Source organism: Dromaius novaehollandiae, chromosome W, assembly GCF_036370855.1.
Source record: "Dromaius novaehollandiae isolate bDroNov1 chromosome W, bDroNov1.hap1, whole genome shotgun sequence".
Lineage (NCBI taxonomy): Eukaryota > Metazoa > Chordata > Aves > Casuariiformes > Dromaiidae > Dromaius > Dromaius novaehollandiae.
The window spans coordinates 17,080,760-17,107,107 of record NC_088130.1 but is presented as its reverse complement, the minus strand read 5'-3'; the positions used below and the strand labels follow the sequence as shown (position 1 = coordinate 17,107,107).

Below are 26,348 nucleotides of genomic sequence, written 5' to 3'. Positions count from 1 at the left end.
AACTAGCGTTTTCTTCTGAAACTCTTTAATGTTAAAATAAAGATAGGTCACAAGTCTCTTCAGTTAAGACCCAAGTAGAAGGGGAATTAGAAAGATGGAGACAGATTGGTCAAGTATATAATCTGTTTTCAAAACGAAGTCTTCTTTCCACTCCTCATCTGTTTCAGTACTATTTTTGTCCAGATGTACTTATTAACTTCATTATTTCAAACCAAAATTTATTCAAATATGTCAAAGTCTGCTGAGAAAATAGCAATAAAACATAAAGTTCTAGATTTTGAAGGGGAACTGTCAGAACAACAATTACATCAGCTTTTAGTTAGATATTCTTATATTCATGGTATGATCACCTGCAGACTTACTGGTTGACAGCATGCTATCAGCTGAGATGTCAGCTAACACTGAAGAGTCTCTTGTTCTGCTTTAGAGAGGAATTTATAAGATGAACTGATGATTATGCAGAAATACTTCTCCTTTCTCTGGGATTTTTAATCTATTTTCATCCTAAAATATTAGAATATCTCCAAAGATTATTTTTTTTTTGCTTCCCCTGCCAATCCTTGTTTTACTTTGCTATTTTTTGATACTTCATTTACATTTATATATATATATTATATATATACATTTTTTTAACAACCATTGTAATAGTGCGGTGTTACATTGGGGTGCACATTGCAGCTGACAGCAATCTCTGATCTGGGTTAGGCAGCACAATTCCAGCACACAAAAGGACAAGAAACACAAAATTCTTATCCTGTTTTTTCACCTGATCCAGAAGAAGTTTACAAGCTAACCAAGATACACCAAAGAAGAGCAGTGACAATTAATCAGCAGTTGCAAACTCCTTCTATCAATAGATAGAAAAATGGTGGTTTTTTCCTACTTTATCACTACCACTGCAAGCAAGAAACTTGGCAATTCCTTTCCTTTTTCCTGCTCCCTATGCTCTCCATCTCTCTTCTTTCACTTTTCATGGTCTCCTAACTTTCAAATCATCTACTTGGGTAAAATTTTCTTATGACGACCAGAATCATTCCCACCACAGGTCAGAAGAGATGAGCAAACAGAACACAGCACCAACAGATAAGCAGAGAACTGGAAGAATTTGCCTCATTACCTGTCCACCTCAATGGAAAGACAAGTTTCCACAAAACACAAAATGTGTCTCTGGCCACTCACTTGGCCAACTTTATGACTAGTAATTCCCAGTGACTGACAATCCAGGCGACTGGACTATCAAGCACTAATCGCCATACTCTTTGGTTGTGCTTCAAGAAGAGACTTGGGGCAGGACGTTGCTCCGTAATCTCCCAGAGCCACAGAGTCTGATGAAAATCTGAGTCATTCAACTCTAATTCATCCATATTCCATATATTTTCATAACAAAACCAGTTCAAACCAGCCTTTGGCACATCTCCCTTTCCCATGGAACCATATAGCAATTATAATACCAAACTAAGCTACTGAAAGTTAATAATAAATGTTCAACTGAAACTGTTCTCTGAACAGGTTGTCTTTGAGACACCTGCACTCAGACACCTAAGTCACCTCCTATGTGGCTTGACCTGCTTTCGTTACTGCCTGTCTGAAGCTTTCTCCAGCAAAATGCCCAGCTCAGCAACTCCATCCCTGTGTTTGAAAAAAAGAGACTCTTAGTTCTTCAAATGTCGCCTCCACATAAGGAGGCAACCTCTTGCAACTGCAAGGCTGCTCCCTGTCAAACCACTGCTGTTTGCAGCTGTTTCTTATTCAAAATTACATAGTGTCATGAAGTATAGTTTCTGTGAAGCAGCAGGATTTCCTGAGACCCAAATCATACCAATTTTTTTGTACTGCAAAGTGCCAATGATCATCAGAGTCCAACAGTGCAGGCATTCTTGTTTGCATTTTTCTGCTGAATAAGACACCAGTTGATGATTACCTATGCCTCTAAAACTACTCTCCAATTTAAAAGTACTAAATACAATTATGAGATGAGTGACTTTTCTGGTAATCTCTATCATTCTGATGCTGTTTTTCCAACAACTGGCTAGATACATTTCTGAACTCCCACCTCACTGCAAATTTCCTGGGCTTTTGCCAACTAATTTGTGGCTGGCATGACAGGTATATCAAATCTGCTTCCCCTGCACACAGTATGCACAATCTTCTGTTCAAAAATCATATTTTTTGGTACAGACACCACTAGGAAGCAAGGATGATAAAAGTTAGGACAGGGTAGATCTTTTCCGGATCCGAAGTAAATCAACTTATTACTTATTCTGCTCCCAGGAAGCAGTTTGCCTCTAATAATAACTATTTTTTTCCACTTGCCTTGGCATGTGTTTTTGGCAAGTGTAATAAGCCTAATAGCTTCATCAGTGTTATGAAAAAACTGCCTCTATTTGAAGTCACACACCTGACCAATCCTTTAGGTTTTTCATTCCACTTAGGCCTTTTAATACTACTCCGGTAACATGTTAGGAGCTGCCATCCTATTGCCTTTAAACACAGTTTAATCTAGTAGCTACATATCCTGTTTAAATTAGCAGTAAAAATTGAAAATAACTGGCTATTGGCCAAGATAATAGGAGATTTACTAATTGGTTTACCATTTCCACATCAGTGACCATAAAAATCCAGCCCTTCTGTCTTTAAAGATAAGACGGTTTGCCTATGGATACAAACCGTGAGACAGCTGGACTTTCTCAGCTTTATTCTGAAATCGAATGCTGCTTTATTTTCTTGCCCCTCAAGTTCACGCACACTCTTGAGTGATGGTTTGTCTCCCCATCCTCCACATCATTGCAAATGGTTGGGTTTTCCACTATATTTACTATATGCCTCCCTTGCATAATTACCTTTACTGTGCTCCTTTGCCCTTGCGGTGCACATTTAGCAGATGCTTGAAAGAAAAATCACAATATGAAACCTTGAGTTTTACCTACTACCATCAATTGCCTGTTCTGTTTTTAGCGTTTGCATCATCGTCTCTGGCAGCTCACTGCTTGACCCTGTCTAAAATTCCTGTGCATCCCATCTGAAGGAGCGGAGCTGTTGCCAAATTTTGTTCATGTTGTATGCACACTGCTTAATACTCAAAAACTCTAGCAAAGCACAGTAATCAACTATATTTGACTTCCCCTCCCCGCCCCCCATAGCGCCAGTCTTGCCTGGACTTGTGAAGCTATCTGAAACTGTGAGGAGCTTCTTTAAACAGGCTTTGATCTCTGAATAATCTTCTGCTTTGGGTCTTTTTGTTTGTATCACTTTGTCAGTAATAGCATAAACTTCACTCCAGACCGGCAATTTCCCCAGGTCTAGGAGGAGTCTCCTCCCTCCGAGCATACCTGGGTTTGATCTCCATCCACAACTCAGCAAGCACAAAGCTGGCTCTTCAAACTTCTGTGTTTTCACCTCCCTTTTAGATTTTAAGTTTGAAGCAGTTAAGTAATAATTTTACTGTTTATATGGAAAACAGTATTTCCATGATACTAATTCATTCTCAGCCTCCACTGACCAACTACGGTCTTCCCGTTCGCCATGTTTTAGTGAAGCACCCTTGCCGTCCGTCTCCCTTCTCTCTGAACAGGTACCGCTGGCCTCCTCCCCTGCCTTGCAGCGTTATAGCATCTTCCCTGGTGTGTGGTGCCCACCGCTGCCTCCCCCTGCCCTGTGCCACAGCCATCGACTTACTCCACCTACACATGAACGGCATTGCTCCTGCAATGCCTGGAAACTTGCTACAACTCTGTAAAAGTATTAACTTTGCTAACATAAGCCTACTTTCTCTCAGTCTTCCTTTTTAGCTATGACTGCAAATTCAGAAGAGCTACTGTAAACATCTTAAAAAATAAATCACTTCTATCATTGCCATCCATATTTCCAGAAAATTTCAAATCTGGAGAAATTGGTTCATATTGCTACTCAGGGTCTGCCCAGTTGTTTGGTTGATATTTCCTTTTTGTTTTACTCCTCCATTTTACACCTGCTACCATGTGTAATCACTGACTCAAAGATGAGCAATCTGCCAAACTTCAGACTGTTCATTCTAAATGTGCGGCACTGGGAACAAAATTATGCAAAATAACAGGATACAGTTCTCCACAGCTGATGGGAACCATGTCAAGACTCAGTCTGCGACCTGCTTGGATTTTGGAACATCATATTCTCTCAAACTTCTCAAATCCATGAAGAGAAGCAACCTGTTCCTTCCTTTTCTGTGTTTCTAGCATCCAAGAGCACAGAACAATGCTAGCTAGTGGCAACTGAAAAATAAGCATCTATTTTCATGACACACACTCTAATTTGTTGCTTGAAACTGTTCAAATCTGATTGTTTTTCCAATTTCTACCTTCTGTGGGTAAAATTTGCTTCGATAATATCATACACTATCAAAATGTAATGAATGACTCAGAATCCATAAAGGCTACAGGTCATACTACGTATGACAGTCTGCAGAGACAAAGATGGCTTTTTCAGAGCTTATCTTTGGAAGTACCCAAATTTATGAATAGTTCTTTTCACCAACACGTCTTAACAATTGCAGCTGCTCTCCTAGAACACTTACTTGTGTTTCTTATACGCCTTAAAGATAGACAAATTTGAAACAACTGGTTTCAAAGAAGATATAAATCTTTCCCCTTGGCGATCTTCTCCCTGTAACTCTCAAATATATTTTGTCTTCCTATCTACATACAGTTGCTGTGCTCGGCAGCTAACAAACGACTAGGAATCGTGTCAGTCTCCCTCTGCTCCCATGTTTGGTATCACCTCACTGGGGCATTCACCTCATCACTATCTACCTCTAGTCCTTCAGCTGCACATTAGGGAAACGCAAGATTATTTATAACAAAAGAACTGTGCAGTTCAGCTATGTCTGTAATACATTTGAACGCTGCAGCTGAAAAGAAGCATTAAAATGCAGAGTAAGTGCTAGCATTAGCACTTTTGCTACATGATAGAGTTGTGCTTGCTGTATTCACCTTCAAAGCTTGCACAGAGGCAAAAGTATATCTTGAATTCTCTAAAAACATACTGATGTTTTAACCTAATAATAATGTATTATAAGATAGTAGACTAGACAGGTACAAAAATATTTTTTAAAAGACAAGACATTTGAATTGGTCAAACAAGAATGAAGATTTTACAGTAAGTTTTTGTTTCAGTTCATTTCACATTTTTCAATATTTTTCACTTTGGGACCTCTCAAATAAGGACAAGGTTAATTCCTTCTAAAGAGCTTCCCTGAGACTGCACAATCTTCCTTTAATGCCTTCTAAAAACACACTTTTTCCATAGCATTCTTCTAAATCACAGATTTAAAGTTACACTTAGAGTAATTTAATCCATTCCCTTTATTTCACAGAATTTCTCTTTTTCTGTATATCTAATATCTAGGCCACAGTGTAAAAAATAAATGCACATGCTTAACTTCACTCCACATAGCTTGACCTTTTCACGTATGCCAAGATAAATAATGCACAGGTAGCAACAGGATTAGGACCTAGTACTGAAAGCTTTCAGTGTCATGGAATGTCTTTCGTTGGTGTCTTTCATATCAAAGGTACTCCTTCTTTCCAAACCCCGCAATGAGGAAATAAGATCAATTCTATTCTCTTACTAATATCAACAAAATTATTAACTAATTTATGACGGTGCTAGAGGTGGCAAAAAGTAAGGCAGAAGAAAGGTGGGAGGAATCTCCCGCTACAGGCAAATTTGCTAAGCTGTCTGCTAAGAAAATTACCTCTGATTTTAACCCAAATGTGTGTAATCCTTTTCTTAAACAAAGGGATGGAATCCCAAGATAACATTTTATGCAATAAGGATTCTTAACAAAGATCATGAGGAAGCAATTATCCTGAAACGCAATGGTAGCCTTGCTCACTCAACCCTGCTATATACTCCTAAGAGTTAGGCAAACCTGCTTAAATGCTTTGATTCGGCTGGCAAAAAGTTTCGCCTTCCCAGTAATCAAATATGCATTTATATGCATTTTTCTCTCCACAAAGAGGTTACCCATACCTCTTAAATTCAGCTTTTATTTTAGAACAATTTTTATAATATTAAATATTAGTAGGAATACTTAAACAAAGCATTGTTACATTGTGTTAGTAAAGAGAAATTGGAAAAAACTTTGAAATGGAACAGCTTTCTCTTTGTTCTTGATGAGTATATTACAAATACTGTACTGAAGGCAATTTTTCTATTTTAATGATGATGTTATTGATCACTGTTAAAAGTCACTTGCCAAGTTTATGAATGGATGCAGTCTTCACAACTCTAAATTTTGGAAAGACAAAAGTGCAGGTATGTGTGTATATATATGTATGTGTGTGTGCACACAGGTGAGCACGTATGTGTGTGTGCGCACATCAGGGACAGACAGATGCACACAGACAGACACACACTTGCTTTCTCTTTTTTGTCCTCTTGTTCTTCTGTATAAAGACCCCCAAAAGCATTAAGAAAATGTTATAAGGCTAAAGACAACCTCCCTTTTTGATCTTTATGTAGTTTCTAGGATCAAAAGACCAAATAGTGAAATACTGAAATTCCCTGTGCTGCATTCCTGTACAGAGAACCGAACTGTGCCCGGTTATGCCCGTATCAGGTTTCCATATAAGTATCTCAACTTGCCTAAACCCGGCCCACAAAGCTCTGTTTGTTTTAACCAGATTTTTGTGAATTACAATACAAGCATTGTTTAAAATGAATAAAATGGAAGTCTTCATAAAATAATTAGTGCATAGGGTAAACTTCAGAACGCTGTACAAACATTAAATCAGAAGAAATGTATTGGAAGCGACTACCCAACGCTTGCTCTTTGTTATTCACTTGACTTTTCTTCAGGGTTAGAACCACAGATTATAGTCTCCTCTGGGAAAGGATCTGACATCTGCCTAGAGAGGACCATACACATAATTTGGAAAAATTTAAAGACTCCCCCATGAGAATAAATTGTAACAGTACTTCCCCTGTACCTTTTTAATGGGTTTTATTTATAGAAACAAGAAGAAAAATACAACAGCATTTTGCACAATGAGCTTGGCCACTGCACTTGTGGTTCATCACATACAGAATTTTTCAAAAAAAATTTAACAAGAAGGCTCCTAAGAACTGTGATATGAAGACTTATTTTCTGCCAGGTGGTAGATTCTGGAACACCCTACAAGAGACAGAAAATAAAGCAGCTTGAGAGTATACGCTACCATCAGGCTACCTGACCCATGCCAAACTGTCTTTTCCTTTCTCATTACTGATTCATAAAATTCTATGTTTGTGTTCAACTGCCATGAAATGCCCCTAAAATAAGCATAAAGATTTGCAGTGAAAGCGAAAAGAGTCAGAAGATCCTAGTGATTTAGATGGTTTAAAGGAAAAAAAAAAAAAAAGAAAAACACCACCCTTCAAAAGCGCACAATGTTTATGTGAGGCAACATACAGAAGAGGAGTCCTATACCAGGAGAGTGTAACTAAAGTTAGTCTCAAAGACTTACATAAAGGGCAGGGAGATACCAACACAATATGTGATTACCTGTAATTGCATTACCTTTGCATTCTTCAGTCAAAACTCAATTTCTGTGAGTAAAAATGTTATATCGAGTTAAATTTCCTGCGCTCATACCCATAATAAGTTTTTGGGGAGCGTGGAGGGGAGGGCAAAAGGGGAAGAGGTAATGAATATAAGTAAGACATTCCTGGGTTTGAGGCTGATCATGGTTTAGCAGTAAAATTGCCTAAATACTAGACATACAATTCAAAATGCCTTGTTCTCCTCCCTAATGTGGATATTAGCAAGGAGCTTCTTAATTAATATTAGCAAAACTGAAATGAAAGGCAAACATAAATCTCTAGCTCAGGAATGAAAAGCAAGTATTCACTTGGACCGATTTTCTTCCTCATCTTCCAACTTTGCTCCCGGTTTTTAGCCATCACAGATTAAGAACTAACAACCATTCAAATCCAGCTTTGAACATGACAGTGAAACAATGTTACAATTGTATATATCAAGAGCAGATTGTAGTTTCCCTCCTATAAAGGGCTTATCTTGAAGATTTCTGTACAGCACTGTGTACTTTCACAAAGCTAGATAAAAACCAATTCTTCTTACAGTCTCAGTTTGCAATTCATTTGCTATCATCAATGTATTTTACATAATAGATGAAGGAGATTTTAAAAGTTGATTATGAGAGACTAAGCAGGAAAAGACTGTATCTCTAAACTTATTACAATATTGACAAAAGACTAGTTGGGGAGCAATTCTATTAAATATTATGTGTACTGCTCTTTATGCTGTATGATCAGTTCCTTAACACAGGAAGGAAAACGAACACAAAGTATTAACGTGAAAATAACCTGTCTTGTATATATTCTGCTCCCTTAAGTGACAATTCCCTATTCCCTGCACACGCTTACATCCAATATACAACAGTCATTTACTCCCACTCAGAACGAGCAAATGCTATCACTGAGCCAGGCTTAAGGTCTGCAAGTGCACTGGGGTTTCCTGAGCGCACAGTTCACCTGCTCTCCTGTAAGAGTGCAATAGTATTTGAACCAAGGAGGAAACTAAGAAAAGGGAAAAGACTGCTCATCCTCTTCACACAGCTGCTCAGCTGTGACTGACTCTATTCTTGCACCCGTGCTTAAAATTAATGCATACAAAGCCTTTCAGCTAATAGCTACATACCTGCCACTCTGGTCTGTAGTCCACGTAACAGATCTTCCCTCCGGTTTGGTTTTGTACCATACTCTTATTGCATGAGGAAAGTCTCTTGGAGCGCGAATCCCCGACTTCTTTATCTCCAGGCTCCAAGTGCCAGTAGTAAACAGAAGCTCTCCACAGCCAGGTGCCTGGCTGCAGCGAGCGTAATAGTAGAGCTGTTCCTTCCAGCGATGCGCAGGTAAAGTCACAAGTTCCTGTACGATCTGATTCCTGAGATTCCCCAGCTCTTTAGCAGCATCAGTTAGCTTGGCAGACCTGGTAAATTTTTCGATGCCTGCCACAGCAGCAACATCTACCTCCTCAACCTTTAGCACGAATAAATCACAGCAGTCCAACACCAGCAAAAAATCCGTGCTCCCATGATTCTCTATGTCACAGCAGTTCTTTGAACTAGAAATCCCAGAAGCCTGTTCCCCGTTGCTATGGTTACCATTTTTATCAGAAGTATCTTTTTCACCTTTACCACAGACAGCAAAATCATTATATTCCGTTTTAGATGAGCAGGCACTTAGATTTGTCACAGGAACATGGCAGGGTTCAGACGCCCCAGTTTTGCAGGTTTCATCAAACTGTGGCTGGCAGCCTTCGTCCTCACTGCTGCTGGCTTTCCTGCACCTGCTCCCAGTCTCAAAGAAGAAAACGATGATGCCTTCGATAACGTGACTTTTAAAATCCACGTCCAAGTCCAATGTATAATGTTTTACAAGCATGTGGCTAGTGTTGGCCATTAAGGGCAAGTCATCCGTCATGGGGTCTAGCTGCTTCGCCATGATTCAGTTTGCTAGGCAACAGCTAGATAAATTGTTAGTCATTTCTTGCACAAAGTGTTTCCAGGAAGAGCAGGCATATCCAGCCTTGCAGTGCCAAAAATAACTTTTGACTAAATATTACATTATTGAAATTAATTGGAGTTCCTCCACTTCTCTCTCATTCTGTAAAGGGGGGGGGAAAAAAAAAAAAGAACAAATCAGATAATCCTTTAACAACTGTTTCTGAAATGGGCATATCGGAAAGTTAGAGTTGAGTTGCTTTTATTAAAAGCAGTATGGCCGAGGATGGATTTTTTCCTCCCTCTCCATAGCATGGGATCAAGCTAGTTGCTTCAGGATTTACTATCGAGAACCACTAGTTTTATTTTTTCCAGAAGATCTCATGTGAATGTATTTCTAGGCTGCTTTTATAAAATGAAAGAAACAAGCTTTAAGTATAAGGTCTCCTGTTGACTCTCTTCTGCCAAAGTAATCCTTTAGAAAAGATACATTGTTACACAACATCAAACAATTTATTACTACACTGTTTGTAGAAGCTAAATTTATATTTCAAATTCCTTACCTCAAAAGATGGTGATTATTTTTCTACTGCGATTCTAAGTAACAAGCGTGAGCCCAAATAGCCTCGTATGTCTTAAACTTTGAAAGTAGCAATTTCATACATACAATGCAGCTCCAGGGCTTAATATACTTTTCACGTTATGACTGCTCTCGTATCAGCACTTCTACTAAATTACAAGAAAATGAGCCAATTTACTACGAGTGCATTCTAAGTATTCCTTTGAGATTGCTCATGGAGATTTTTCAAATTTATAGTTAAATACTTAGAGTATATCATTACATCATAATAGCTGGAAACCCATTAACACTCTGGACAATAGCTTCTTACAGCAAACAAAAGGTCTTCTCACTGGAAAGGCAAATATACAAATACCTATAAAAGCGAGAAAATATTAAAATGCATCAACATCTGTTGCAACAATAGCCAGAAGTTCATCACAGAAGTTTTTAGCCTGACGGTCATAACAAAACAGAGAATGCCTGAAAGTTAAAAAACACACACTTTAGCTTGCTAATGTCCTTTCTGACTGCTTTCTGGACTACAATCAGAGATTAGAGAAAGGAAGATGCAATGGACCATTAAGACTTGCAGCTCTTTCTCTGTCAGTTCAGAGATGCATTCACGTCATACAGCCAAGTCTGTTTTTTAAGCATCGTAAGTGACCAGATGTTCTTTTTGTGGCACTCTTTCACAGCCTTGTCAGACTTCAGTAGCCAGAAGCATCCTGCGTGGAGTTCCCAGTGTCAGCACAAGAGAGAGCTCAGGCTCCCCCAAGGCTTGCTATTGCTTTTGTAAGGATCCATGGGGTGCTGTCAAGCTAGCATCAGTGAGAGAAAGGCTCATGCCAAAAAATATAATCTATTCTGTTCCCCGAACTGACTTTAGGCAAAGCTCACAAGATACAGCAAATATCTCCCTTCTTTGATGGATTTCTACCACTCAGAAAAACCCCATACAGTGATACAGTCAAGGACAAGCTGAGGAAAACACTTTATTTCACTTCCATATCAATCTTCCTGCACTGAAGAACTTCAGCAAAGCTGTCCAGGGCACAAGGGTCACTCCAGAAGTCCATTACTCAAGTATCCCAAATACTCTGAAGAAAGAGATACTCATTGAATTTTTCAAACTATTTCTAGTAGATATTTCTCTATTCTCCATTCGAGGGTTTTCCTAGATCCTTTTTCTGAATTTAATCATCTCATCATTCATCGCAACTGTTTGCTATTTCAAGTGCTTTCAGATTTCATGCACTTGCAAGACACTTTGCAACTTGCACTGCCTTAACCGATATGTACATCGGTGTGTACTTTCAGAAGTCAACCCTATATCAGGATCCAGAAACACATTCACAGATTCCTTCAGAGTCCCAGTGAATTCAATGTAGCTTTGCAAACAGGATTTACCTTTGCAGATAAGAGTGCAGATGTGTTTTGCTATTTGACAAAAAAACAAAACAAAAACCAAAACGAAACAAACCAAAAAAAAAACGTGGAGGAAGGTGAAACATTAAATACCCTGAAATGCACATTGGGCCCTAATATCACAATAGTGACTGCTTCCTACTTAATTAAAAGAAGTCTGGCAAACAGCAAAAATGTGGACTAAAGGATTTAGGAAGACTTGTAATAACAGCTGAGCGAAGATTTCGCAAACCTCAGGTTGGTGGATGAACATCTGTAAGTATCACGTGGCCATTACAATAATTTCCCTACCTCGAGACCTAACTGGGAATAGTAAAACAATTGAAGGTTCTCAGTGCAGTGACAGGAGCACTACATCTGTGATATCTGTGCTTAATGCCGCGGGACTGAAGTTGCTGTTATCTGGATTTTCATTCTGGCCACCAAAACCTTATGACTGCTGACAGGTTAACTTAGCATTCGTGGTAGAGAAAGGAAACAAAGATGAAAAACACACTGAACTTGCACTCAAGAAACACTGATTTGCACAAATACCTACAATTTTTCATTTGAAAACAGGTATAATACTGATATTGACTTTATAGAATATGAGTACTATACTAATAAAAAACATTCGAAGGAATACTATACTAAATACTTATATCCCTGTTTTCAGTTTTCCATTGGAAGGTGTAATCAGTTTCTTGCCTCAAAAGTATTAAGATCATTACATCTACTTGCATTCAATTCTCAGCTACCATGGTAAGAAACATCTCTGAACACCTTAAAATAAATAGTAAACTCGCAGAAAAATGCATACAAAACAATATTAGTTTTCTGTTTAGATGTCTGTCAGATTTATTTAACATTAATTAACAGGACAGATTAAAGGGTGACAAATAGTACCATTCAAGTAAACTTAATCTAAATTGAAAAACAATTAATTGAAGCATGATCAAAAAATTAAATTCTATAAATATAAATCCTCTTTAAAACAACTAATATGAAAATACGAAATTCATGACATTCAAGAGAGTTGGCAACAAACACTAGCTATTCTAATGAGGCTTAAAAACACTGAGTAAGACATTTGTTTTCTGTAGTAGAAAGTTTCAGATCAACACTTCTTCATTTATTGGAATTAGCACATCTGAACATAGGTTTAGGATTAGACCAACAGATATGGAGAACACACTTGTAGATAAGTAACAACTATTACTGCATATACTTTGATACTGAATTTTAATACAACTGTAATACTATGCGTCTGTTTAAGCTTTTCTACCTCATATCACCTTACCTTTTGATATCTCAGCTTTCAAAAATTGTAGTGAGTGTATTAAGATCCCTCTCTCTATCTCCAAGCACTAGTAACTGAATTTAAGAGGCCATTTGCATGTGCCTTGGCTTCAGAATCTCTGAAGAATTTTTTCATTAAATAATTTTAAGGAGTCTACACTACATCAGAACTGTACAAAGAAGCTGATATGGTATTCTGTTCTGAGAGCTCACTAATCTAATTATTTTAATCCAATATCAATATGGAACCATCATCAAAAAGCTCCATCTTCTGTGATAGTTTTACTTCTCCAGTAAAGCATCACACTGGGAGTCACATTCTATGGAGTGAGGTGGTATCTTGGGTAATTTGAGATGGTCCTATGTAGAGTTCTGAGCAGGAAAGAAAGTGAATTTATATATTAAGGTTTGAAGACAAGATAACTGTGCATGCTTTTAATTTAAATGTTGGAATTTAAAGATAATTTCACCAATTTTAGTTTTTTAAAAGTAGGAGTTGTATCATGAGGCTACAGTGAACTACATCAATCTAAACATATGGACTTCAGGTGGGCTTGTCTACACCAAGAGATGGAAAATGACGTTAAAGAGAGCACTTAAGCCCAAGGAAATATATGACCATGAACCTATTTGACAGTCTTGGGACACACAACTTCAGTGTGAATTTCTGGCTCTCTGATGCCAAGGGAGTTCTGATACTTCAGAGGCCGAGGGTGTACCAATCTAGAGCTAACCAAACACCAACCAAATACCAAACATATTTGCAGTATTCAATTGTAAACATATATACACTGAATTCAAAGGGGGGGAAAAAAGTAAGCAACCAAACAGCCTGCAAATTTTTTTTGTGTTATTTCTATACTACCTGGTCCACGCCTGGAGCCTCCAAAAAGTTACTGATCACCAAATAATAAGCCAAAAACATCCACCATTAACAGGATGTATATGATAAACAAAATTACATCCTTTCCATGTTCTCTATTTTCCTATTATGTCATGCACAGCAAGCGATGCTTGCTTTAAGCATTTTTGTACTACTGTAGAGTTATATAATTAAGAAATGCCAGGTGCATATTATAAATTTAAAAAAAACTTCAAAAAATGTCACTTTTATTAGAGGCTAGCCTAAAACAACTTTTGGCCATATCTGTACAATTTCCATTTCAGTAACTGAAACACAGTTATTTCTACAACATAAATAAGTAGCCAAAAAAAAAAAAAAAAAGACTAAAAAGCAGTAAAACAAACAAACAAACAAAAAAAAACCACCCTGAAGCCAATCCTTGGAACTCTAAACAAGCCTCGCAGCTGCTGCACACGCAGCCAACGTGAAGAAATTGTTCTCTAACACTCTGGTACTGGGCAGCTCTGAAGACTGTGGGAAACCAATCCACCAAAAAACCACTGAAGCACAGTTCAGCATCTTTCTGCAGCAGCAATAGGCCTTACGGAAAAATATGATTTGTAGCAAACTGAAAAGAAGCTGCTACTAGTATAATTGCTGGGATCATTTATCATATGTGACCTCCGCTTGATTTTATATCTCTACTATATACTTCCTTTCTCTGGAGGTGGGAACTCTACATTCATTTTTGCCACATTTTTCCTTACCACCACCAAATTCAGGTCTGGAAACGTAGTGATAGTCTTCACTTTACTTGAAGGTTCTGATTAGGAAAAACTCTTCTGGCAATTCAAAAAATCTCACAGGGAAAGTGTGTGCAAGAACGACAGAGATAAAGCCTCTTACTGAGGAGTACATAGCAAATCATTAGCAAGGCTTGCTAACAGAACAACATATTTTCTACTAGGTGCTGAATAGCATAAGCCATCATTGTTCTTTGTATAAAACTTTGTACAAAGTTATATAAAATAACAAAATGAGACAAAATGAATAAAAGTATTTAACACTGTATCCAAATTGAGATTTCAAAATAATGAAGTGTGTTAAACTGTCATATGCTTCTGTAACAATTTTAAATATTTGCAGCGAAAAAAATGGGATGAAGCAAGTCTTACCAGTATTTGAAACAATAGCTAGCTTCACAAGTTTTTCTTTGATGGATGATTTTTGTTCAGAAAAAAACCCAGTAAACTTGCAGGATAGTCATCCAATTAAAAAAATAATAATGTGTAACCATTTACAGAATATACTTCAGCCTTCATTGGTGCAACTCTCAGACTAGCACTATAGGTGTGTAAAAAAAGGGCCACATTTCACACCAGCTTTTTAATGGTAACAAGGTGTTTCCCACATCACTGTTAGCTTCTTGAACCATTGGCAACTCTTAACCTTGTAACTTCAATATAGTGTACTGAATTAGAAATCTCACAGAATAGAAATATGCCTCTCTGATTGTGAAAGTAAGAGTCATATTTTTGAAGAAGAGTTTGATCATTTAAGTAGAAGCTATCACAACGCATTCACAAAGGAGAACGTGGCAAGCATATTCTTATGACCCCAGGATCCATTCCTGCTTCATGGGTAAGCAAGCATGCAAAAATGCTTTAAAAAACAATAATAATAAAAAAACCCACAAAACAACACAACACACACCTAAAATAAAACCAATAGCCAGTATTCTGTATCTGAAACACTTAGCAGTACTAAATAACGCTAGATATTGGTAGAATACTCCTGCCACCTCACTCGGGTTGCACAGATTTGCCCACCTTGCTAAGGCAAGCAACTCCCAGCTCTGGCCCACTTCTGTGTCTCTACGCACTTTCAATGGGCAAGTGAACTGTGCACACTTTGCTTGCTGGGCCTTGTTTGAAGTATTTAGAAAGCTCCTAACCTGACTCAAATCTTGCACAGCTCCAAATACATACCAAAGATTAACTCACTAACAGTTCAAACTGTCAAATACATGCAGGACATTATTTAAATAATGTACTCTGCATGTGTGAGCTGTAATTTTAACAAGTTGCCCTTCCTTCACAGCAAAATGAATTTTTATTGGACAACTCTCCTCTGTTTCTATCAAATTTGTCCATTCTTACCAATATCAACCAGACTCCAGAGCTATTAAAAATATTCTCCAAGTATATCCTTTTGTCTGCTCCATCTTCTTGTGCCTCAGCTATTGCATACATACCCACACATCTGATTGATAGATTAATTATAGTGCCTAGAAGAGTCCTCATTGGAAGAATCTAGTTTTCCCCCTTGAGATGAGATAGAAGTATGTCAAGCACTCTTCTATTCTGTTTTTTAAATACCTCTGTGGAAGGGAATTGTTCAGTTTCTGTAGTTAGCCCGATCCACTTCTTCATAATAGTTAATTAAATCTTTTTTCCTGCAAACGAAGCTTTTTTTTTTTTGTTGTTCTACAAGTTTCAGTAAGGTAACATTCCCGAAAGCTAAGGTTAGAGAGGACCTAGGTACACTGTCAAAGCTCTCATACACTCCTCAACCCTTCTAGTCCTCCTTCTTTAAAGGTCACTATTCCTCCCTCCATGCACATCCCAATCTCACAACACTAGCTGTTCAGAATAGGCTTAAAAAAAAAAAAAAAAAAAAAAAAGTTTAAACTGTGGTCAGAGTCAAAATAGCTCATTCTGCCTGTAATAGATTAAGACCATTTACATAAACTGTTCATTCTACAAACCTGCAAGGTCAACAGAATCCCAGCAGGAAAAACGATAAATATTTGTATTGCTAAGGCTAGAAGTGGTGTTTCTCAGTAACCTAAACCTCTGAACCTCAGTGTTCTCTCCAGATTAGATCTGGTCCGATATTGCTATGATCACAAGGTAATTCTCCAAGTTTTGCACAGAATTTGTCTTTCTGTAATACTTTGTACTCATTGCTATCGATTTGCAACTTAATGTTTTCAGCTCATTTCTCAAAACCATTTCGATCCTGATGTCCAAAGTGCTTGCAACCTCTCCAGACTAACCTCCTCCCATCATTTTATTCATGCAAGCACAAAATGTGAGAACAAAATTAAGCCAATCTAAGTCTGAGATGCCACCAAGAAATCTCATTCTTCCTCAGATTTCTGCCCAGCCCTCCTTCCTAGGCAGCTATGCAAGTGCAAAGGATAACCTGGGAGGAGAGGCAGGAACAGGCAGCTGGGGACAGAGTATGACCAGCCCTTTCAGTGGCCGTTCAGATTTGGACAAACTTAAACCAACAATGCGACTGTATCTACAGTTAACAAACATTGAACCAGAACAGATTCAACTACATTCAAGTATGCCGAAACATACTTAAAATGCTAAAATGGTTGAAAAGCAAACCACTGACAAATGCTGAAAGTGTCCAAGAGTTTTGTTTGGTCAGTTTTTTAATTTTTGACAAATTAAAGTGAAATTCACAGTCAAGTTAAAGTTAGTATATGACACAACAGTCCTTCCAAAGGTAAAGTGAAGCATGTATTGTTTCTTCATTATCCAATAGTCCAGCTGTTTTGTAAGAGAGAAATCGGACTGTTAAAACAACAACTGGCTTTGACAAGTCTCTACTGACTGTTTTTCTCCTCTAAATATTCATAAATTGATTGTCGAAGAATTCATCCAGCCTAACTTCATCTGGAAAGAAAAGAAACAAGTTTCTCGACAAACTGCAAGCTCATTGATAGAATAAGGCTAGCAGAGGGCTACTAAAACAGCTAAGGGGGCTGAAGCATATGAACAGAGGAGGAGAGGCTGGTGGAGCCAGATTTGCTTAACCAGAGATAGGAAGGGTTAAGGGAGGATTTAACGGCTATCTCCAACTACCTGAGAGGGTGGGTGCAGAACATGGAGCCAGCTTCTTAGAAAGGCACAGGGGAGGAGAGGAGGGGAAAAAAAAGAAGAAAAGAAAAGAAAAGAAAAGAAAGACATTAACCTGTCTTGCACATAAAACTACATACCATAAGTAATACTGCATTGCATTATATAGAGACAGTTTTTTAAAAATACAATATACCGCCCTTTTCATATTCTGCAGAGGTTGTTTTGTTAAACTAAGGCATTAAGTCAAGAATTTCAGGAAGCTATAAGAAGCAAATAAAGCATAAGAATGGAAATGCATCATTTTAAGAATGATGATTACACCAAAGTGACTCCCAGGAAACGGTAGCCTTTAAATTTTCATTAGAAGTCCAGAATGTAGCTGAACCAACAAGAAAAACAAAACAGATTAATCTTCAGCTTCAGGGTCAGCTTAACAAGAAACTGCAAGGTAGGAGGTATGTGAAGAAGCAGTCAGACCACAGCAGTTTGAGGTTGCTAGTTTACTTTCACATAGTATTTATCTTTTATATAAATGTCATTGCTGCAGTAGTAGGGTGATCTTCTACACATTATTCAGAGTGGCTACTTAAAAATGTTAATTGTTTGTACCCAGACAGATGACTACACAATATTGCCTTCACTGACTTTTAGAAAGGCTCTTTAAGGACTTTGTTAAAGACATCTTAAGACATTTTCTGCGAACTATGTGACAAATTTTCAAAATCTGTATAGGATGTAGAGAGATACACCTGTTGCTTTAATCAAAACTGGGCCAATAGATGTCTACTTAGAAATGGAGGGATGAATGCAAGCCCAAATGCTTACTGAAGGCTAATTATTGGTCAGAATTGCAAAGCCAACATTAGGACAGAAAAAAACTGAGGCAAAAAGGATCCTTAAAACTACATATGGAAAAAAAAAAAAAAATCACTTGTTACCTCATTTGTACCATGCATTTGTGGATGTAAGCAGAGAAGCACGGTGCTTGTCTCAGAGACAGAATACAAAATAAAAACTACAATACAGACAGGAAAAAATTTTACTGTAAGTTAAGAACCCCTTTAAAAGCTTTTAGATCCTTAAATGTTTACATTTAAAAACTGGAATTCTACTTGACTATGTGAACTTAATTTTTATAATGATTTGTCTGTAACACACCATCATAAAAAAGTGACACATTAAAAAATTGTCTTTTTTTCCCCCTGAAAACAATCTTTTGCTCATTTTCAGTCACAGAAGTTTACAATTTTTACTTAACTAAATCAAAAGGATTTTAATGAAAGATTAGTTAACTTTTGGCACATACATAAAAATATTTATACATAGCATTTGTTAAGAATTATACATGAAACCACATTCTAAGTGTGCTTTAATTGCTTTATTTGCAGATATTGATTTATCCCAACTGATAAGTCTTTCACTAATTATATTCCAGAGGACTTAGTGTGCCCTCTTGTGCGTAGCTGATGCTACACCACTATGTATTAAGCCAGCTGAGGACAAATGCAATAAAGTTATCTATTCAAAATTAAATTACAAGTGCTTCTTCCCAGTGGTTATAAAATACAAACAACAAAAAATCCATTCAAATTAAAATACTTTTCTTACAACTTCAGACTCATATCAGACCAAAGCAATTGACAGGAGATGATAAATACTATCAATGTTAACAAAGTGTATTTTCCAGATTAAAAAAAAGGAAGCGAATATTGGTAGAGCTACGAAACAGTTGTGCTTTTTAAACCTATTTTATTTACATCTGGTTTATTAACAAGAAATTTATTAGTAATATGATACATCTTTGGAAAACATACAGCATTTACAATACAGAACACCAGCATGAGGCTGCATAGAATTGAGAACAATTTAGTAGAAATATTTTAAGGCATAAATATGATAGTTACCTGATTAAGAGCCAGAAAAATGATCTGAATGTTTAATTTGGGCCCAGAGCCATTTTACATAAGAATTTAACTTGACACAAGATAAGCAGATGCGTTGGCTTCAATAGGACTGCTAACTTATGAAATTAAAATACATGGTGGCATTCCACACAAGATGGATATCTACTTCTCCTTAGGTCTATGCCTGGCTTATCTAATACTGGATCTGAACCACTTTGGAAAAATGTCTCAGTTTTCTTCAAGAAGAAAGGTCAGAGAAGAACTGTTCATTTGGCCCAAATACACAGCCTTTTAGTATTAAGAAAAAAGTAAAAGATCAAGGCAGTTGTCAATTATATACCCAACTTCTGTAGCAATGGACAACAGGATGACAGAGGAAACAAAATACAAGCAAATCAGAAATCAAACCAAGTGAAAAAAAAAAAGATAAGCAAAAATTGATAAAGAAGCAAGCAAGCATGTGTTTCAGCAAAAGAGGAGGGTAGGAATTATTGCAGTATGTACTATCAAAGCTAAAAGAGGCTAATTTTTTTATTTTTTAGAAAGACCATGTGGATATCAGTAACTGAAGGTTAGGTCATATATAGCTCTGCATCTGTTCAAGTGCTAGTAATTTATAGCTTCGCTTTGAATCAGTATTGCTGTTGAAACAGCAATTAACAACCATGCTGGTATTATGTTTGAAGTTCGGTGTCTACACATAGACTGTCCCTTATTGGCACAATGTGGCAAAACCATCCAGATGAGACAGAAAGCAAGTATGTGTGTGTTCACAGAACACAAAAGATGCAATGACAAGTAAAAAAGACAGATGAGAAGTATGTAGAAAAAAATATGTAGACATAGAACAAGCAAATATGCTCGTACATGCTAGGTTCTTCTCTTTATTTGAGCTGTGACATCTTTTATAGATAATAATTTGGGGGGGGTGTTAAACAGAATAGGCAGTAAATAGTGATTTAATTCATCATTTGATTCCAACAGAGACCAAATGCAAGTTCTCTCTCTTCTGCAATTAAGTCTTCTCAAATATTCACATAAATCATAATAGAATTATTCCACCGAAGTGTTTTCAATTGCAAGTCCTAAAATTCAGCTTATCAGAATTCTAAGAAAATTCAATAGGAGCTGCAATGCTAAGCACATTTGCAAGTCAAGCCTAGGTATACAAAGGCCATGTTCTTCCCTACTTCTTTCTGATTAATTGAATGCAGATTCTGACGAAGTACAGAATTAATTCCCAAACAGGGTGTTTGATCATGGAACTCACTCAGGCTAACATTTGTCCTTCAACATTCTCCTCTGTCACTGCGAGGAGGAGGGGTCTGAAAGACAGAATGAGAAACAGGGTTTTCGTTTTGTTTAGACGAAAAGAACAGACTACACTAACTACACACAAATGGAAAATCTTCCCTATATATGCGCACACACACTTTGCACATACTGATCTAATGCATGCTGTGTTGTTACTAATATGGTTTAAATAGCTCTAAAACGTTTTCCAGACAACCAGAAGCCATTTATATGCATTCTGCTCCATGAACATCAAAGCATGACTCAAAAAAAAAGTTATCATTGGGCTTGTTTTGTGGTCCAGTTATGTAATATACTTATAACTGAACTTCTATTCATTCTGCATTTTAGTTTTTCTTTTATTCCTCCTTAATAGGACTAGAGAATAAGTTGCAGTCATGGTATTCACACACTAGAAGAAATATACCACCTCAACTGTTGAAGCTGTTGAATATCCTTGCTGTATGTTTCAGAAGTCCTCTGTAGATATCTGAGCTTTGTCTGTACATGGAAATATTAGACCTTCTACTTCTGCTTCCTAAATATGCTGGTGTGAGTCAGTATTTGTAGATTTTTAATAGGACAAGTCTCTCACTAGTTTATGCACATATCAAGGTACTGTCATCTGTCATCATACAGAACACACTGGAGTCATTATTTCTGATATTTTTTATTTCTTTTACACAGCACTGTCTTCCGCAATATTTTTCTCTATACTTTACGTGTAGTAAGAATATCCAGTTTTCATTTTTCTATAAGTGTAATGTAATTCACCTCTACAAGTGTAGGATCATTAGCTGGATCCTAAATATCAGGACAAGTTAAGAACTTCAATCTTAACCTGAGCTCTTGACAATTGTTTTTTTAAGTAGTCTTTCATTTCATAGTTCTTGAACCTCACAAAAGTAACAAATTATTAATTTTGGGATACTATGAATCCAAATTATTACAGAACACTTCAATATACCACACAGTCAATGCACCTTCTTTTTCAAATGTACTTCATAACTCAGAAATATAATTCAAGCTAATTGCTAGATGATAATTTTAATATTTTAGAAGATAGGTGTTTGCAAAAGAACAAGCAACAATAATAGCAGATGGTGGCCCACACGAATAGTCAGTCTTGAACATCTGTGCATAATACAGTTGAATAAAAGGCACAAAGAATAGTAAACAGGGGAGAAGTAATCCTTCATGGAGTGATATTTGTATAACATTGCTGTTCCACTTAATACAGGCAGCATCAGCCTGAATTAGAATCACATGCCTCTGAAAACATACCCAAGAGAAGAGCTTCCAGGCAAAAATAAAGCATCATTTTAACAAAGCAGACAAGAGTGGAGAACAAACTTCCTTAAAAAGAGCCTACAGCCAAAAAGAATGTTTGTGTCAGTAATGCAGAGTTTTGGTTGTTTTGCTACAGTTACAGGAGAAGGGAAGAATTTCAAAACATAGTATCATCCTACAGGAGAAAGTTTGGGGGGGGAGGGGGGCCACAGGGGGGGAAGAGATGCAAGTGAACTACCTTGGGAATATCTCTGGTAGAAATAATAAATTAAGAAAGTCTGAATAGCTATTATACAAGATGGAATAGTTAAACCTGTAAATAGCCTGTAAAAAAAGCCTACAGAATGATCAGTTCTGATAATTTACACTGACATCTCCTTATTCCAGGAAGCTGTTATTTTCTGTTGCTAACAGCTAGGCATTCCTGTCTATGTGTAATTCCACTTTAACACTACTAATCCACATGAGAAAAATGGATTACCATCTGAACTTCTTGGGAGACCCAGCACAGGTACTAACTATTATGCTGAAACAAATGAAAGGCAAAAATGAATTTCTGATGTTTGTAACAATTACCAACTACAAATGGCTGTGCAGAGCACAGACTATTTCACCTCCTCTAACTCTGTGCTCTTAAACTTGGCATGGTCAACAAGGACAGTCAAGACTTCTCCAAATCATTCTGAATTTCATGAGTGCTGAGGGATTTCCCTCAGTGTTTGATCCATTCCTTCTTCAGTCCCTGCACACAGACTCCAGAATAACCGGAGTCCTATTCCACTGATTTTAGAGAGATCTGAAGCCAAAGCTAGAAACATAAGATTTCTGAAAGGGTACAAAAGATATTCCACAACTACGTGCCCACTTGCAGAACTCAGGCTCCCAGAGAGACTGAACCTGACTTCTACAGAGAATAAAGCAATAGGAATTCATATGTTTGGTGCCCTTTAGGTTTGCATGGCAGAATTACATGCCTTGTCTAAATCCAGTATTATATTCATTTTTATAATAGCAAGAGGTTTTACCAGGAATATTAAGCAAATTATCCATCAAGCTATTAAAAAAAAAATCTGTTTAAGATATCGCCTTCCCAGAAAGTAAGAATGATTAAACTATTTACACATGAAAATAAAATAAGTGCTTAATGTGGTCAATTAAATAATACTAGATACATCTCTTGGCACATTTCGCAAAGGCTCTTGAATATTTTACAAAGAAAGCTACAAATTGCATGACATAAATTGATATTCCTTGCTCTTACAGTGCAGTTAATTGCAAGAACAAAACATATATACTACTTTAACTGAAAATCTTAACAAAGAAGATAAGTAGTCATTAGAGATGCCTCCATAATATAGTGACACAAGCCAGAAATACACTACAAAGAACACAGTGTAATCTCATCCTTTTCCAAGCACATACTTTATTTGATGCTACTCCTGTCAGATTAGTGAGTGAGGGATTCACTTGCATTGTCAATATGCTACAGCAAGAGATAGGTATAAAATGTAGTTGCTTAAGGTAAGTCTTTATTGCAATATGTAAGACTATGACAAACAAACGTGTGTTCTCGTCTGTGAATAAATACACAGGAAACCTCCTATTTCAGAGGACGTAACTTTAGCTATTTCCAAAATCTCAGAGAACAGAAATGAATAAAAGAGGGCTGCATTAGAAGAAAAGATAAAGAGAACCAATCTTCAACCAAACCAGGCAGTTACAATTTGTATTTCATATCTGCCAAGCACTGGAGTATTCTCAACTAAAAGCTGTTCCAAAAATTCTAATATGTTAACTGGTTGATACATGAATATTCTCACAAATAAAAAAAATAGGTCTGATGCCTTGAAAATAATCCACCAAGATACTTCTTGTGCAAAATCAGAGCTGCACAAACTTATTCACACACAAACGCTGACACAAGTTAGGCATTAACACCCAAGCTGGAAGCCAGTTCTCTCAGGTTCTGTTTTTCAGACCATACACAAACTTGTTCCCTGAAATAATAGCCAATTAAAGCAATTAAATAGAAATTTACACCAGCTGAGTTACCTACAAAACTAAGGCCCGTCAGACAAACCCTACCAATTTATGCTTGGTTTGTTTGAAAATACTTCTCCCAACTGTCTGTTCTGTCGGTATCATTCCCTTTGAACAACAGACAACAAAGATGAGTGTCTCCATAGCCTGGCACATGTAGTCTAACTGGTAATTTAAGCTAATACTCTGGACTGCAAACAAGATCTCTGAAGTGCAGACACCAACTTGTTTGTATTATGTATTCATATATGTTCTTTAAAAAGGTATAAAAGTATTTCAGGATCACAGATCTCCCTCCATGCCGCTGGCCAGTATTCTGATGCTATACATATAAGCAAACAAACTTTTCATCCACATTTAAAAGACAATGCAAACTAATGCCATGTTTGGGTTCTGTTCACTTTCAATCAAGCACGATTTGCTTTGTCCCTACATTAAAGTTAACTCAGCTGCTTTCAACATGCAGGTGTTAACTTACGCTGCTCTCCACCTAACATTTAAAGACATTCAAAATTACCAGCTACTCCTTTTGTCAGCTCAAATAGGAGCAGAAATCCAAAGACATCAAACAGTCCCCTTGCCCTCAGGAAATACCCACTTCCAAAGGAAAACATAACTCACCAAAGACTGAGTCAGAAACATTAATTAAGCTAGGAAATGCAACACGAACTCACCCCTGAGTTCATCCCTGTAAGCTTCCTGATCCCGGGTCCATTTGCAGTTCTTTGTAGTAAAGTCCAAATATCTAAGTCATTAACCAGAGCCCAAACATTTGCAACTAAAATTTTGCAAATTTACAGTTACTATGATTATATAAGACCAATTTGTGTAAAGCTGAAACTTTTAGCTTTGTATTTTACAATACCATTTCAAGATGTTGAACAGCATTATAGGATTTTATTTCCACTCAATATACACAAGGAAGTGGATCTGATTTTCACAAGAGCATGCAAGTGAGAGGGTATCCCTATAAAGGAAGCATCCAAATCTAATTGACACAGAACTAGTATGACTGTTTGTAACTCAGTGCAACTACCATATGTGAATACTACCCACGATAAAAAAGAACCATTTTCCCAGGTCTGGAATCAGAAAAATCAGTCTTCTTTTTCCAATGTTGACACTGGCAAGCCTCATAGGTCACTCAAACTGACCTCTGCAGAGCTAAGAATTATCCCAGCATAAAGAACTTAACATACCACTAATATGAAATCTGCAGATGAATTATAAAATGCCACTTGTTAAGATAGCATGAGTTTTACCTACACATTTCCAAGTGCTAGATGTGGCCAATGAGCAGAACAGCATGCAAGCCAGCTTTGAGAAGCTTTAGCATAATTATATTTGAAGTTCTTTCAGGAAATTACACTTCAGACTAGAGTCCTATAAGAAGGGCACAGATTGAAGCTGCATCAAAGGAAAAAAGACAACAGGCATTGCAGGTGGTATACACCTGACTTTGCTTCCTCATCACTGTACCTCTCCAGCTGCAGTAATTACCCTATAAACAAGGCAGAGACGGTAACTTTGCCCTTATCACTCCCAGGAGAGCCTCGCGAAGGGCTCGGCTGACCAGCCCACAGCCATAGGGGGAAACACGGCGGATCACGCTGTCAGCGCGCCCGTCAGAGCGCGGCTGTGGCGGCCTGCGGGGCTCCTGGCCACCGCACGTCCCGCCGCCCCGGGACGGGGGCTCCGTGGGGCGAGGCCGGGCCCGGCGAGCGACGGAGAAGCGATAGGGGGGTCACGCTTATCACGGGAGCCACAAGCAGGTCGGCGCCGGAAGGGGTGCGCGGGGAGGAGGGGAAAGGGAAGCGGGATGAGCGGTGCCGGTGCCGCCGCCCGTGCCGCCGCCGGCCGCCGGCCGCCGACCCCCTTCCCTTCCCGCCCCGCCGGACGCCGCAGTGGCCGCGGGCGCCCAACGGCTTTACCTGCCACTCTCGCGCCGAGCGCCTTCCGGCTCCCGCCCGCCGCGGCGCCTTTTGATGACCTCATCAACCCGGGGACTCCCCTCCCCACCCCCAGCACGCCGCCCCGCCCCGGTGCTCTCCGGACCCCGCCCACGCGCGTGACGTATCCCGCGGGCCCCGCCCCCTCGCCAACCGCCACCCTACCGCCTCGGACATTGGGGCGTGGCGCAACGGCCGCCTCCATGTCCCCGCGGTCCGGCGCAGCTGACGGGCTCTGTTAACACCCGGGACGAACAGAACTCACCCCATCGTACACCCCCCTTACAACCCACTCCTACCCAGAAAACTGCCAAAGCCCTACCTTGGCATCTCCACATTTACTTCGCTCTTGGTTGTAGCCAAGCAAGGAGTCATCTGCCATGATACAACCCACGAAGGGTTTTCT

The 26,348-nt window shown here is 38.2% G+C and overlaps 1 protein-coding gene across 15 annotated transcripts in view; it reads right to left on the bottom strand.

Annotated features, from left to right (window-relative positions):
- Positions 1-26,002, bottom strand: part of AOPEP (aminopeptidase O (putative)) — a 204,350-nt gene extending 178,348 nt beyond the window's left edge. For 14 of the 15 annotated variants that reach the window (XR_010385753.1, XR_010385760.1, XR_010385755.1 and 11 more), the window contains exons 1-2: positions 25,925-26,002; positions 8,675-9,642 (exon numbers count right to left, since the gene is read on the bottom strand). Coding sequence is in view for 7 of the 15 variants with exons in the window: in XM_026092441.2 (XP_025948226.2) it covers positions 8,675-9,480 (806 nt within the window). In the remaining 8 variants the exon portion in view is untranslated. Of the gene's footprint in view, positions 1-8,674; positions 9,643-20,640; positions 20,696-25,924 lie in introns of all 15 variants that reach the window. The other variant, XM_026092442.2, reaches the window with a different exon arrangement.
- Between the last annotated feature and the right edge of the window lie 346 nt (positions 26,003-26,348).